Here is a 14702-nt window from a genome sequence, read left to right on the forward strand (position 1 = left end):
CTCTGCCTCCCAAGTGCTAGGATTAAAGGAGTGCACCATCACTGCTCAGCTATTGTCAGTGTTTAAATAAGTCTAATGAAAATCACACACTTAATTAATTACAGCCTGGTTATAAAAGCAAACTGAAATATAAACCTTCTTTTTCTTCTTCTGTGGTCCTGGGGACTGAGCCTAGGGCCTTGTGCGTGCAGGTTCGCCGAGCACTCTACCCCTGGGCTGTATCTCCAGCCCTCAACACTTTCCTAGAAGTTATATATTAGTTATGTTTACCATTGTGTGGCAAATCCCTGACAGAAATACCTCACGGAAGAAGGGGATTATTTCAGCTCCCAGTTTTAGAGGGTTAGTCAATGGGTGCTTGGACATGTGCAGTCAGGCAGAGCATCCTGGGAAGGGACATGTGGCAGAGGCTGTTCTTCACTTCTTAGTAGAAACAAAACAAACAAACAAATGGAGAAAAGGGGAATGTAGCGAGTAGCCAGTATGAGTGTAATGTCCAGGACAGCTCCACCCCATGACCTACTTCCCCCAATTAGGCCAACACTTCTAAATAATACCAGTGTACTGTGAATTCATAAAAGCATTAACACATTCATTAGGGCAGAACCCCCAAGATCGATCTCTGGAAATACCTTCACAGACCACGGAGGTGTGCTTTACATATCCCTTCAAACGAACAATCAAAAGTGGCTACGTAAATTTTAACTACAGAGAAGCACCTCTGGGGTAAAGACGATGTTCCAACCAGCAATACTATCTAACTAGGTGGAAAGCAGGACCTGATGACCAGAGAGGTCTTCACCAGCTCTCTACTACCACGTATCATCTACAAAGGTAAGGACTAGGACTGGAGGTTGTGCAAACTCGCTTTATATAGATAGGGCTTAGGCTCTATCAGTAAGGCAAAAAAAAAAAAAAAAAGATTATTTTGTTGTTTTGTTGTTTTTTTCTGTGTAACAGCACTGGCTGTCCTGGAACTTGCTTTGTAGATCAGGCTGACCTCAATTCATTGAGATTTGCTTTTGTTTGCCTCTGCCTCCCAAGTGCTCAAAATTTATTTTGATGATTACTGATGACTTAAGTAACCAAGATAAAATAGTTGTATTGGATACACATAATTGTTTTCCTCTTAAAACCACAGTAACTCTAGAGAAAATAAAATTATAAAGTATTGAGCTGGGTGCAGTGGCATACACCTTTAATCCCAGAACTCAGGAGGCAGAGGCAGGCAGATGTTATCAGTTTGAAGCCAGCCCGGTCTACACTGTGAGTTCCAGGCCAGTCAGGGCTACACAGAGAGACCATGTCTCAAAAACAAAAAACAAAAAAAAGGAACCAGAGACCCAAATAACCAAAATAACCCCACTCCCCTGCCAAAGGCAACCAACTTGGGGAAAACAGATGTCATGTACAAAACAGAGAACAATTATCAAAGATAAGACGTGTGAGCTGTGGCCCCTTTCTTTTGTTTTTCTCTATACATTATTACTGATGGAATTTATTTTTTAATCTTATGTGTATGCTTATTTTACCTACATGTGTGTCTGTTCACCACATATGTATGGGCCTGGTGCCCACAAAGGCTAGAAGGTGGTGTCCTATCTTCTAGAACTGGAATTATTTATGGTTGTAAGCTGCCGTGTAGATGATGGGAATTGAACCCAGGTCCTCTAGAAGAGCAGTCAGTGCTCTTAACTGCTGAACCATCTCTCCAGCCCTGCTTCTGATTTCTAAAGATATATTTATTTACATGTATGAGTACTCTATTTGCATGTATGCCTGCATAACAGAAGAGAGCATCAGATCATCAGATCCCAATTTGGATGGTTGTGAGCCACAATGTGGATGCTGGGAATTGAACTCAGGACCTCTAGAAGAGCAGCCAGTGCTCTTAACCTCTGCTCCATCTCTCCAGGCCTGCTTCTGATTTCTTACCAGCACTTCTGACAGCTAGAAGGCAATTTCTTTAAAGTTCTTCACAAAACTTAATTCTAACTATGTAAACTAAACTAAAATAATTAAGCCTACTTATTAATCAATGCATAAGCAAAAAGATACTTCCAGACATATGAGATCTCAAAACTAACTTTCCATAGACTCTTCAGAACAAGGGAGTAACCCTGCCACTTAGCCACACGGTCAGTTCAGTTCTACTGATTTCTCAGCGTTTTGGTATTGAGCAATGAGGACACTCTCATTCCCTCATAGTCTCTGGGCTTGCAGTGAGTGACTGGGGACTGTAGTGAGATATTCACACAGAGAAAAGTAACTGACACACTGCCAATGCAGGCGGACAGTTTAAAGTTCCCTGTTTTGCTGAGGAGGAGTCTGCCAGACACACTAAGGCCTATGGCTGAAGACAGAACATTACAGAAGAACTTTGGGTGACTGACCAGGAGAGTTGTCTCTGTCATTTCTAGAGTTTATATATTATCCTTCTGTGACCTTTGATGGAGTTGAAGACAGATAGTTATGGTTATAGTTTTCCTTAGTTAGGATTAAAGATAAGTTACATATAGGACTTTAGACTCACAAAGATAGGATAGATGATAGGACATTTTCTTTAAATCTTGCTAAATGTTAATGGAATAAATATTGTTAACTGTGGTCCTTATTTGATAACTGTTTTGTTACATATTTTGCTATGTTAAGGTTAAAAACCCTTTTCACTTAGAAAAGAGGAGATGATGGGAGATGTCATTCTATAAATATGTTTCTCTTATTGGTTAATGAATAAAGCACTGTTGGCCAATAGGAAAGCAAGATAGGCGGGACTAGGAGACTAGGGAGGAAGTAGTTGGGTGGAGTTCAAAGATGGTGGACTGAGAGAGCAGAATGTCAGCCCCTCTCTCTGGTAAGATGAGACCACGTGGAAATACTTAGATTAATAGAAATGGGTTAATAATTAAGACAGAGCTAGCCGATAAGAAACTAGTACCTGGCCAACAGCATTATATCAAATACAGAGTCTCTGTGTATTATTTGGGGCTGGCGTGGTGGTGAGTCCAGACCGGCAAGGAAAAAACCTACTCATAACGGGACACCCAGCACATTAAAGAGTGTCTGTGAGAGAACTTCCTAAAACAATTAGGCTTCAAAATCAGGAAGGCCCTTCTCTAATGAATGGCCAACCTCCTGATGAACTCATATCTGAGTAGACTCAGTTGAGAGATGGTGAAGCTGTGGACGGGAACCCTGGTTGGAAAAGCAGATCACTGGGGAGAGGCCCTGGGGCTGCATTCTGCTTCGGCCCCTTCCTTTACTGGGCCCCTTGGCTTCCTGGCTGCCACACGTCAAATAGCTCTGCTCCTGCCATGACAGTTTGAACACCTCTGAAACTATGAGCTTAAATAAATCCTCTTTCCTCAAATTGTCTTTTCTCATGGTTGTCAGTAATGAAATGACTAGCACGCTGCCTTTGTTACTCACAACAGTCCCTATTCTTGTCATACCAGAGTCTAGTATCTGATTACCTGACATTGTGAGGCTGTTTGTCACATGACAGAACAGTGTTTGCAATGGATTGCTGTAGGTGCTGCCGCTGTCTCCTCAAGATCTGCTGGAAGTCATCTTCCAGCGTCTGCACTACGTAACGTAGAAAGAGGACTCGTCCAGGCAGAGTCTGTCCCTGTGGAAGAATAAGAAGTCAGGTTGGTTTCTCAGTTTCTTGGATGTCAGGAAACCATAGGCTGTCATAAACAAAAGTCTAAGAAAATGCCACGAGTCAGCAAGTTTATCTGTATCACGGGGAGATTTGTGGGAGACAGCAGGAATTCTGAGTCATGGCCACAGAAACTACCAACTGTTTTCCAAAGTCTGTGCCATTTGCATTCTCACTGGCAATGACAACCTTACTCATTCTTCACATTCTTGCCTAAAAAATGTGTGGTAAATTGATATGATATTAAATTTCTATCTTAGCCCTTTTAATAGTGTTACACTTTGAATGTGTGTCCTCTATCGACTGGTATTCTGGAGGATAACACCTCAGCGGGTATTATTTTAAGAGCTTTGGTACCTTAGGAGGCGGGGCCTAGGTGGATGAAACAGGTCACCGGGAGCCCACTTTTCTCCCTGCTTTCTGAATGCTATAGAGAAGGGAGTTTTCTTCACCCACATACCTTCTAGTGGGATGTTTGACTCATTACAGTTTGGAATAGAGCCAGCCAGCCATGGACTGGAATCTCCGAAATCAAGAGCCCAAATAAATCTGTCCTTTCAAATTCCTTCAAGTATTCTTCACCGTGAGGAAGTCAGCTTATTCACAGTCACCACACCCTGCCAAACGTATTAAAGACTCTGCGCCTCTCATTTCTCCCACCCTCTGCCAATTACTGTTTCCTTTCTTCTCATTTCTCTTGGCTTTTGCTCCTTGGCAAGGAAGAAGATCATGGCCAACATGATCCATGGCCAAACAGAGATCCAGGGAGAATATAACATCCTTGAGTGCTTCTAGGAGTCAGCTGCCTCCATCCAGTACCAACCTCTCTAATGCCATCAACCATGAAACCACCAACGGACTAGCGCCCTCATTCAGTCACACTCCACCTTTTTTGAGACAGGGTATCTGTGTAACCCAGATTGGCTTTGAACTCAGACATCTGTCTGCTTCTGCCCCCTCCCCAGATGCTGGGATTAAAGGTGTGCACCACCTCTGCCCTCTATTTAGTAACCTTTTATCAACTAAATCTATATGCTGGGGACAAAGACAGTTTACAGTACATGAGCATTTATAGAAGCACAGGAGGTAGTGTATATATATACATATATATATATATATATATATATTTTATATATGTGTATAATTTTTTTGTGATTTACTCATGGTAAGATATACATGTTTAGAAATTTATCCATTTCTTCTATATTATTATTTTTTTGGCATGCATTTCTTTAATCTCTAATTTTTCCTTTTCTTTCTTTTTCTTTTTTCTTTTTTTAAGACAGGGTTCCTGTGTTTTCTTTGTAACAGCCCCGGAACTCACTCTGTAGACCAGGCTGGCTTCAAACTCACAGAGATCCGCCTGCCTCTGCCTCTGCCTCCCGAGTGCTGGGGTTAAAGGAGTATGCCACCACTCCTAGCTTCTCCAATGATCTCTTATGTTTATCTTCTTTAACATCTCTTGTTTATTTAAATACTGTCCTTCTTCTTAAGTCTAGCTAACAGCTTTATTTATATTTTTTGGAGAATAAACTCAGGTTGTAATTTTTTTCTGAGAATTAGGTATTTGAAGAAAGTACCTTTTCTAGTATGTACAGATTGGATTTATTTAGGGCAAGCCATTTAGCAAACAGCGTGGCTTAAAATTCTGGACCTGTCCGTTTTCTACTAATGCCTACTTTAGGTATGTACATACACTGTCCTTATTCTGTTGTTTTGTGTGTGTCAGTACACACGTGCATATACACAGTAAGTTCTGGGTTGGTTTGGTTTTGTTGAGACAGGGTTTCTCTGTGTACCACTGTCTGTCCTGGAACTCACTCTGTAGACCAGGCTGACCTCAAACTCAGAAATCTGCTTGCCTCTGCCTCCTGAGTACTTGGATTAAAGGTGTGTACCATTACGGCCCAGCAGCCACCACTGACCATAATAAAAAGTTTTCTTTTCTGTTCTTTTTCTTTTTTTTTTTCTCTTGGTTATTTTGAGCATGGTAAATACTACAAAATTGCTACCTCTACTGATGGAGCACATTCATGGTCATGAGGTAGACTGTTTCTGCAGCTACTCTGGTCTCTGGCGTTCTCACAAATCTTGTGGTCCCTATATTGTCTGGTGGTTTGAATAAGATGCTCTCCCACATAAGTCTCAGGCATTTGAATACTTGGTGTTTGTTTGGGAAGGATTGGGAGGTGTTGCCCTCTTAGAGGGGGTGTGTCACTGGGGGTGGATTCAGGTTTCAAAGTTTCCCATCATCCCCATTCTGTGCCTCCTGCTTTTGGATCAAGATGTGAACTATCAGGTGTTCCTGCTGTCAGCTCGGACTCTCTGGAACCGAAAGTCACTCTATAAGGAGTGTTGATGTGGTCATGTTTTAGCTTTGTTGTGTATATGGGACTGAGTTAATTATCACCAGGAAACTTTTCCCCAAATTGTGCTTCATTTAAATTTGCCTAAAATAAATTACCAAGTGTCGGACTCTCAAAGTTGTTGAACCAAATATTCTCCTTGCCTGCTCTGGATCTATATTCTGTTGGCCTTGGTGCACCCAGAAACCCTCTCCCTCAGTCTGACAGAGACCCACATTCTGCTGGCCTTGGTGCATGCAGAGATCCCTCAGCCACTATGACTCTGTGGTGTTTTGGATGAATGTGGATGACTTTGGAACTTTGAACTAAAAGAGTGATTAAATGCTGTAAGAGTTTAATGGGCCAATGCAGACAGCCATGTGGACTTTGGAGGCCCATTCAGAGATTTCAAAAGGGAACATATTTCCAACTGGGCTTGAGACTGTTCTTATGATATTTTGGCAAAGAACATGGCTGCTTTTTGACCTTGTCCTAAGAATCTGCCTGAGGCCACCTTGTGAAGTATTAGGTTAGTTTCCTTGGAAGAGATCCGTAAACCGCCCCTTACACACTCTGTACTGTGGCTATTAGTGGTCACTCTTTCTCAGGTCTACAATGTTGTGAGACAGGGTGGGGCAGCAGGAAGAAATACAAATGTGCAGCTGAACAAGAGGCCCAGCCCAGGAAACTGAAGCGCTGGAGCTAGCTTGGGCCATAAATACACCCTTCCTTCTTTTACTGTTCTTTTTCAAGACAAGGCTTTTCTGTATAACAGCCTTGGCTGTCCTGGAACTTACTTTGTAGAGCAGGCTGGCCTCTGCCTCCCAAAAGGCATATGCCATCATGCCCTAAACTCTCTTTCTTCTAAGTTGTCGTTGGTTATGGTGTTTCATCACAGCAACAGAACAGTAACTAATATGTGTTGTTGATACAGTGTGTACTGGACAGCAAGAGTCTGGAGCATCTTAGCTTGCCATCTCTCTGGTGTCCCTATTACTGTCACAATGCTTTGTTACTCCACTCCATTCTGGAATTACTGTTCCCTTGGTTTTCTAGTCATTGTCACTTTAGAATTTCTCTTTAATATTCTTTTGGATTCCATCTTATGTTCCTAGGATTGCATACTTCCCTTTTTCGTTGGTACTCAATCTCCTGAGAAACATGAGCTATACTTTCAAGTTCCTACATATCTGGAAATTTATTTAATGTGTATGGATATTTTGCCTGCATGTATGTGTGTCCCTCATATGTTCCTGTTGCCCCCAGAGGGCAGAAGAGAGAGCCAGATCCCTTGGAACTGGAGTCACAGATGGATATGAGCTACTATGTACCCACATTGGAAATTGAACCTGGATCCTCCACCAGACCAGCCAGTGCTCTTAACCACTGAGCCATCTTTCTAGCCCACATCTTTATTTCATCCTCATACCTAACTCATACTTTGTCTGAGTATAGAATTTTAAGTAAAGAAAAAAAAATCACTTGTTTGATTACTGTAGGGTGAGCAGATAGAGTAACTCCAGCAGTTAAAGTTGGAGGTCACTAAAGGCAGAATATGGAAAGTATTTTTTCTGGATTACTAACTTTATAGCATCTGCTTTTGTTTATTACAGATGGTTCATGCCATTTCTTTAGACTTTTTGCCTACTGTGTTCCAGAATGTAGGAGTTAGCATCTCCATATAATGATTTTCAGCAGATACTCATCATCCATGCTAGACTCATCCATCCTGTCAGCATATACCCTGCCTTTCCGAGTGGAGAACTTACTGGTGCTCTAATGCGAAGATTTCCGTCCCTGGCTGTGGCCCCCTCCGCGTGTGCTCTAGCTCACTGCTGTCTCTGCCCAGCTTCACTGCTCATCACTTCCATGTTTTCCTTGGACTTTGCATCTTGACTCACACACATCGTCCTTCCCTTTACTTTCATAGCTATGGAGTATAACTGCATTTACTATTTATTCATTTGCAGTACTAGGGACTGAATTCAGGATCTCATGCAGGGTTGGTAAGTGCCCCACCCCTGAACTGTATCACTAACCCTTTTACTAATCTTTTTAGTTTGATCTCAAGGAGAGAAGACATGAGTATATTAGTATTTGAGTTGGAGATGGCATTTTTTTAAAGTCAGTTTTTGGTGAGGTAGGACTGTCAGCAGGGAACAATGGCTTGGTGGTAAAGGTGCTTGCTGACAAGCCTGACAACATGAGTCAGTCCCCAAGACCCACAGGATGGATGGGAGAACCAACTCCTGCAAGTTGTTTTCACTTCACACAACATGGTGCCTTCACATATGCAACCATACTCACAACCATACCCACACCCACACCCGCACACAAATAAATGTAATTTAAAATTCCTCTGCAAAAGATCTATCCTCACAATTTATGTTACCTCTTCCTCCATGACATAGGTGAGCAGTTTCCAGTCCCACTCCACTGTCTTGGCATTGGCTGGATGCAGCCTGAAAGTCAAGTGACATCAATCAGAACTGTGGAGAATTTAGAGGCAGAAGGGATAGGGTCTGTAAGGTGACAGGAGACAAAGCATCTTCTTACCCTGAGCACTCTGCCCTGCCCTCCAGTGCCACACCATGCCAGTCTCTGGCACCATAGTTATTGAGCTTTACCTACCAGGACTACATGATTTGAGTTAACTATAATATCCTATCATTCAATTCTTTGTGTTTATCTCAAAAATGGATTCATGTCATGTCGAGTTACAATTTGACTCAGTTTCAGAATGGTTGTGTAATTATGGAAGTTGATTTTCTAACTCAAAGTACCATAAAAATCTGAAGCTGAAGACTACAGTGTAGAGCCCCAAAGCCAGAACTAAGGCAGAGTTGAACACTGGGTCCCAGTAGCCACTTATGAAAACAGCATCAAATAACATTTTATTCCCAGTCTCTAGTAAAAATAAGTCACTAAATTATTTTACCAGCAATTGAAGCCAGTTTTGATTGGGTTTCCTGCAGTTGCAGTCAACATTGCTAAGAAACCCCCAAGTCAGCTTAATAAAGCTTAGACAAGGAAAGCTGTGCCCTGAGTCTACATTCCCTACAAGACTTGGTCAACCAGCAATAATGACTCCTACTGTTGAATTTTCATGAGAAGCATGTAGGCCTCCTTGAGGACATCCACAGTCTCAGAGCCACTGAGCAGGATTTTCTGGATGATGTGAGCCACAATTTCTCTGGGTGGGTAATGTTGGGGTGAAACAAAGTCCATTAAAAACTGCACAGTCCCCAAAGGAAAGTTTTCTTCAATAGTGTTTGTCACCATTCTTAGTCTTCGATGAGGGATGGGTTCTAATTTCTGACCCTTGCTCTGTAGAGACAAAGAGATAGACAGACATCAGGATGGGTTCTATAGTTCCTACAAGCAAGAGGTTTAGCAATAGGTTGAAAACAGCAAAGTTTTCTATGCATTTGAAATATTTTATTAAAGAGAGAAAGAAAGCCCTACTTAAAAAAAAAGAAAAAAGAACTCTTAATGATGGTTGGATGTAGGGAAGTTAAAAGACAAGAATTCTAAATTTTATATACAACATGATTTCATCTATATTAAAATATAACAAAATTGGGTACCCCAGCACTTGGGAGGCAGAGGCAGGTGGTTCTCTGTGAGTTCGAGGCCAGCTTGGTCTACAGAGTGAGTTCCAGGACAGACAAGGTTACATGGAGAAACCATGTCTCAAAAAACAAACAACAGAAAAGTAACAGAAAGGCAAATACCAAAGAGCCAAGAACAGTCAGAGAGGGCTTTGAGTTCTTGATCTTCCTGCTTCTACCTTCTAAGTGCTAGGATTATGAGGGCAGTATAGTAGACATTTTTAGATATACGAAGACTTGAGTTGGGCTGCAGAGATAGCTCAGCAGTTAAAAGCAGTGGCTGCTCTTCCAGAGGTCTTGAGTTCAATTCCCAGCAACTACTTGGTGGCTCACAACCTTCAATAGTGGGATCTGACTCCCTCTTCGGGCATGAAGTTGTACATGCACATAGAGCATTCATATACATTAAAAAACAAAACAAAAACTAGGACTTTGTGTTGCTAGAAGAATGAATACCATTTCTTCCCCCTCCTTTTCTCCCAATCTTTCTCTTTTGATTTTGAGAGGGTACCACATAGCCCAGGTTGATAGGGAATTTACTATGTTTACAGCAGACACTGGCCTTGAACTCCCGATCCTTCTGCCTCCAGCTCCTAAGCACTAGCATTACAGGCACGTGCCATCATGCATGGTTTTTAAGCGTTATAGTCTATAAACAAAAAAACCAATAACAAATACATGTTAAAAAACACCAATTAATAAAAATTAAAATGGTTATGTATAAAAGGCAATTGGAAAGGGACTACATAGAATTACAGCAATGTTGTCTGATAGCACTATAGGTGACTTTAAATACATTAAATTTTTTTTTTTTTTAAGAAAGCACTTTTTACAAAAATCTAGTTCAACTCTGTGTATGCATGTGTGGGTCTGTGCATGTGAGGGTGGGTGCTGCAAGTCCAGGAGGTTCTGCCCCACCCTATATGGGTGCTAGAAACTAAACCATGTTCCTCTGGAAAAGTAGCAGACAAGCACTGAGTTGTCTTCCAGCCCTGCCCTTTTGACTTTTAAAATTACATTTTGTTTAATTTTTCACTTTATTTGTTTGTATGTGTCTATGCCATGGTGCAAATATGAGGGTTCGAGGACGTTTGTATGAGTCAGTCCTCTACTCCCACCATGTGGGCTCAGTCTACCGAGTACAGGTTGCCAGACTTGGCAGCAAGTGCCTTTACCTACTGAGCCATTTTGCCAGCCTGCCTACCTTATGACCTTTGCTTGTTGGGTTTTTTTTTTTTTTTTTTGCGACAGCGTTTCTCTGTGTAGCCCTGTCTGTCCTGGAAAACTCTGTAGTTCAGGCTGGCCTTGAACTCAGAGATCCACCTGCCTCCTCTGCCTCTGAAGTGCTGGAACCTTCTTAAGGTTGAGGGTGCAGTTTGGGATAACCAAAAAAGCTTCATACTATGAGACTGTCACAACATTTTTATCCATATATATCTAATTTAGTTCTCATAGGTCAATGAAGACAAATGGAAAATGGTATCTACATCAAAGTTTTTAAATTGAATTTCTACATCCAAATTCTAAGCAATTTTTTGAGGCACTGAAGTGACAAGTCTCTCTGTGACATAGAAACTGTATGGGTACCAAGAAGAGAAGGATAAAGGGATGGAAAACAAGAATTTAATGAACATTTACATTTTACACACATCTCATTCATCGGCCCTCTGAGGTGTGTTTTAACCTCTGCTTTACAGACAGGGAGACTAAGGCTCACAAAGGAAAGTTGACATGAGCAGGGCATGTGTGGGCTGAGATCTGAACACAGACCTAACTTCAACTTTAAGTGGGGGAAAGAGAAAAATATCATTTCTATTGGCCCATTCTCTAATGCATGGATTCTAGTCATAGTAACTTTATCTAGGGCCTATAGGAAGGAGATACACTCCCCAAGGGGAGTGAGTATGCTACCTTACCTCCCGTGTGTCTTTATCTGGTATTAATGTCTGGAAGAAGAGATGATGTACTGGAGGTCGTAAGAAGTATTTCAGTCTATGCAGGCAAGGTCTATTGTATACCCCAACTTGTGGTATTTGTCCTTGTATCTGGGCAGATCCAGGGTTGGCAAGCTGTGGCAACGATCTCTCTTTTCTGGCTAAGCTGTCTGTGACAGACAGCCAAGGGACTTTTTCTAAGGAAAATTCAGACTGTGGAGACAGTGGGCTCGCAGAGCAATTTGGAGAGGATGGAGCAGAGATATCCATAGGAGTGTCATGATTCTGAACTTCATCCGGAGAAGACTTTGGCTTGTCTCTGGCTAAGTTCAATAACCCTTGTGGTGAGTGCGACGCATCTCCTGGTAAGGGTGGTGTATCTTCAGCTGATTGCGGTACATCTCCTGGTGACGGCATCACATCTCCTGATGACCGTGATGTACCTTCTGGTGATTTTATCACATCTCCAGCTGACTGTGGCACACTTGGTGACGACATCACATCTCCTGATGATTGTGGCATACCTCCTGGTGATTGCATCACATCTGATGACTGTGACATACTTCCTGGTGACTGCATCACATCTCCTGATGACTGCGACACACCTCCTGGGGACTGTGACACCCCTGATAGCTTTATCACACCTCCTAGTGACTGCGGTACACCTCCTAGTGATTGTGTCACACCTCCTGATGACCGCAGCACATTTCCTAGTGACTGTGTTATACCTGTTGATGACTTCATCATACCTCCTGATGAGTGTGTCACAGCTCCTGATGAGTGTGTCACAGCTCCTGATGAGGGTGTCACACCTCCTGATACCCGAATCACATTTCCTGATGAGTGTGTCACATTTCCTGATGAGTGAGTCACATTTCCTGATGAGTGTGTCACATTTCCTGACGAGTGTGTCACATTTCCTGACGAGTGTGTCACATTTCCTGACGAGTGTGTCACAGCTCCTGATGAGTGTGTCACAGCTCCTGATGAGTGTGTCACAGCTCCTGGTACCCGCATCACATTTCCTGATGAGTGTGTCACAGCTCCTGATGAGTGTGTCACAGCTCCTGATGAGTGTGTCACATACCCTGGTAACTGCATCACGTCTGGTGACTGTGGCACATCTCCCAGCAGTGGCGGCACATCTTGCAGTGACTGCAGCACATCTTGTAGTGACAGTGGCATGTCTTGTAGCGACCATGCCATGTCTTGCAGTTGCGTTATATCTTGTGGATAAGACAGGTTTTGAGATTGGCCTGGAACATCTTGAGGTAGGCCCAGAGTGTCTTGGGGTGGGTATAGTGGGTGTTGAGGATGCCACGATAAGTTTTGACGTGTGCTTGACATATTCTGCTGAGGGCATGGCACTTCTTGAGGAGGGCATGGCACTTCTTGAGGAGGATGAGGCAAAGCTTGGAGTTGGCACTGCACAGTTTGTGATGGGCATGACAAGGCTTGTGGTGGACATGACAAGGCTTGTGGTGGACACGAGGAAGCTCGTGGTGGACATGGTGAAGCTCTTAGTGGGCATGATAAGGCTTGTAGTGGACACAGTAAGCCTTGTGGTTGGCAAGGCATATCTTGCTGTGGGCATGGCAAAGAGGCCCTCTGATTGCTGCTGCTACTGTTATTGCTTGTCGAGGAGAAGGAGCTAACATCTGAAGAGAGCTGTAGGCTTGTCAAGAAGCTGAGGTCACCTTTGTATGTGATCGAGCTACAGTTTGGTTCTGATGGATACACAGAGTTCTGGTTGATAGATGTAGGAGGCCGAGAACCTTCCAACATGTTTTCCTCCAACAAATCCAAATCTACAGGATCACTGTTGACGATTCTCGGTGCTGCAGGCTGAGAGCCTCTGTCTCCATGGGCTTCTACCACCTCTTTGCCTGAAAGACTGGGACACGTCTGAAGACTGGGTGCCTCCTTCTGAGAGGAACCTACAGGTTCTAAAGTCAAATCAAGAGTGGCAATAGGTCTATTTTCTTCCTCATTTCTTGTCAGGTCAATCACACAGAGTCCATTACGATCTTTTGCCCTTGTTCTGGTCTCTCTAGTTAGGTCAATGAAGTCCTGTTAAAGATCGTGAGAGAAGGGCACATTAACTTCACGTGAGAAGACTGAGGTTTTAGCTTTCAACAATGGACATCACTTTACTTTCTCATTTCATTGATATTTTTTTCTTTCCTTTTTTTTTTTTGAAGCTGATTTTTTTAAATTATTTTTTTCCTTATTTTACATATCGATCGCAGTTCCTTCTCCCTCCTATGCCCCCTGACTGCTACTCCCCTCCCATTCCCCCCCCCCACTCCACAGGGAGGGTGATGCCTTCAGGAGGGATCATCAAAATCTGTCAAGTCATTTGGAGTAGGGTCTAGACCCTCCCTCCTGTCTCTAGCCTAAGGGAGTGTCCCTCCAAGGGGAATGTGCTCCCAAAGTCCTTTTGTGCACCAGGGATACATCCTGGTTCCACTGTCAGAGGTCCCTTAGACTGCTCAGGCCTTCTAACTGAGACCCATGTTCAGGGCGTCTGAGTTGGTCTAATGCTGGTTTCCCAGCTATCAGTCTGGGGGGTCCATGAGCTCCCCTTGTTCAGGTAAGCTGTCTCTGTGGGTTTCTGTAGCCTGGCCTTGACCCCTTTGCTTATCACTCCTCCCTCTCTGCAACTGGATTCCAGGAGTTTGGCTCAGTGTTTAGCTGTGGGTGTCTGCTTCTGTTTCCAAAAGCTACTAGACAAAGGTTTTAGGATAGCATATAACTTAGTTATCAATTTCATTATCAGGGATGGGCATTTAAGGTAGCCTCTCCACACTGTTGCTTAGATTGTTAGTTGGGGTCATCCTTGTAGGTCTCTGGACATTTTTCTAGAGTCAGTTTTCTCTTCAAACCTATAATGGTTTCATACACACACACACTGCTAGTGATTGAACTCAGGGCCTTGTGCATGCTAGATAAATATTCTACCTCTGAGCTAATTCTCAAGCTTCCTATACATCTGTAAGTATTAGTTTTTTTTCCCTTTACATAACATTTTGGTAGTATGTTATGGGATATTATTTTAACTAGGTAATCATGTGTTAACATTTGTTTATGCTGCATTTGTTTAATGATGAAAGGATGTGTTAAATTTGTGCTTGTGCTGCATGTTTTATTA

The 14702-nt window shown here is 42.7% G+C and overlaps 1 protein-coding gene across 1 annotated transcript in view; it reads right to left on the bottom strand.

Annotated features, from left to right (window-relative positions):
- The window catches only part of Simc1 (SUMO interacting motifs containing 1), a 31362-nt gene that overhangs the window by 7938 nt on the left and 8722 nt on the right, over nt 1–14702 (bottom strand). The window contains exons 2-5 of the mRNA XM_051194260.1: nt 11534–13621; nt 9101–9333; nt 8399–8468; nt 3474–3628 (exon numbers count right to left, since the gene is read on the bottom strand). Coding sequence (XP_051050217.1) covers nt 3474–3628; nt 8399–8468; nt 9101–9333; nt 11534–13621 — 2546 coding nt within the window. The remainder of the gene's footprint in view (nt 1–3473; nt 3629–8398; nt 8469–9100; nt 9334–11533; nt 13622–14702) is intronic.

This window comes from Phodopus roborovskii, unplaced genomic scaffold, assembly GCF_943737965.1.
Source record: "Phodopus roborovskii unplaced genomic scaffold, PHOROB, whole genome shotgun sequence".
Lineage (NCBI taxonomy): Eukaryota > Metazoa > Chordata > Mammalia > Rodentia > Cricetidae > Phodopus > Phodopus roborovskii.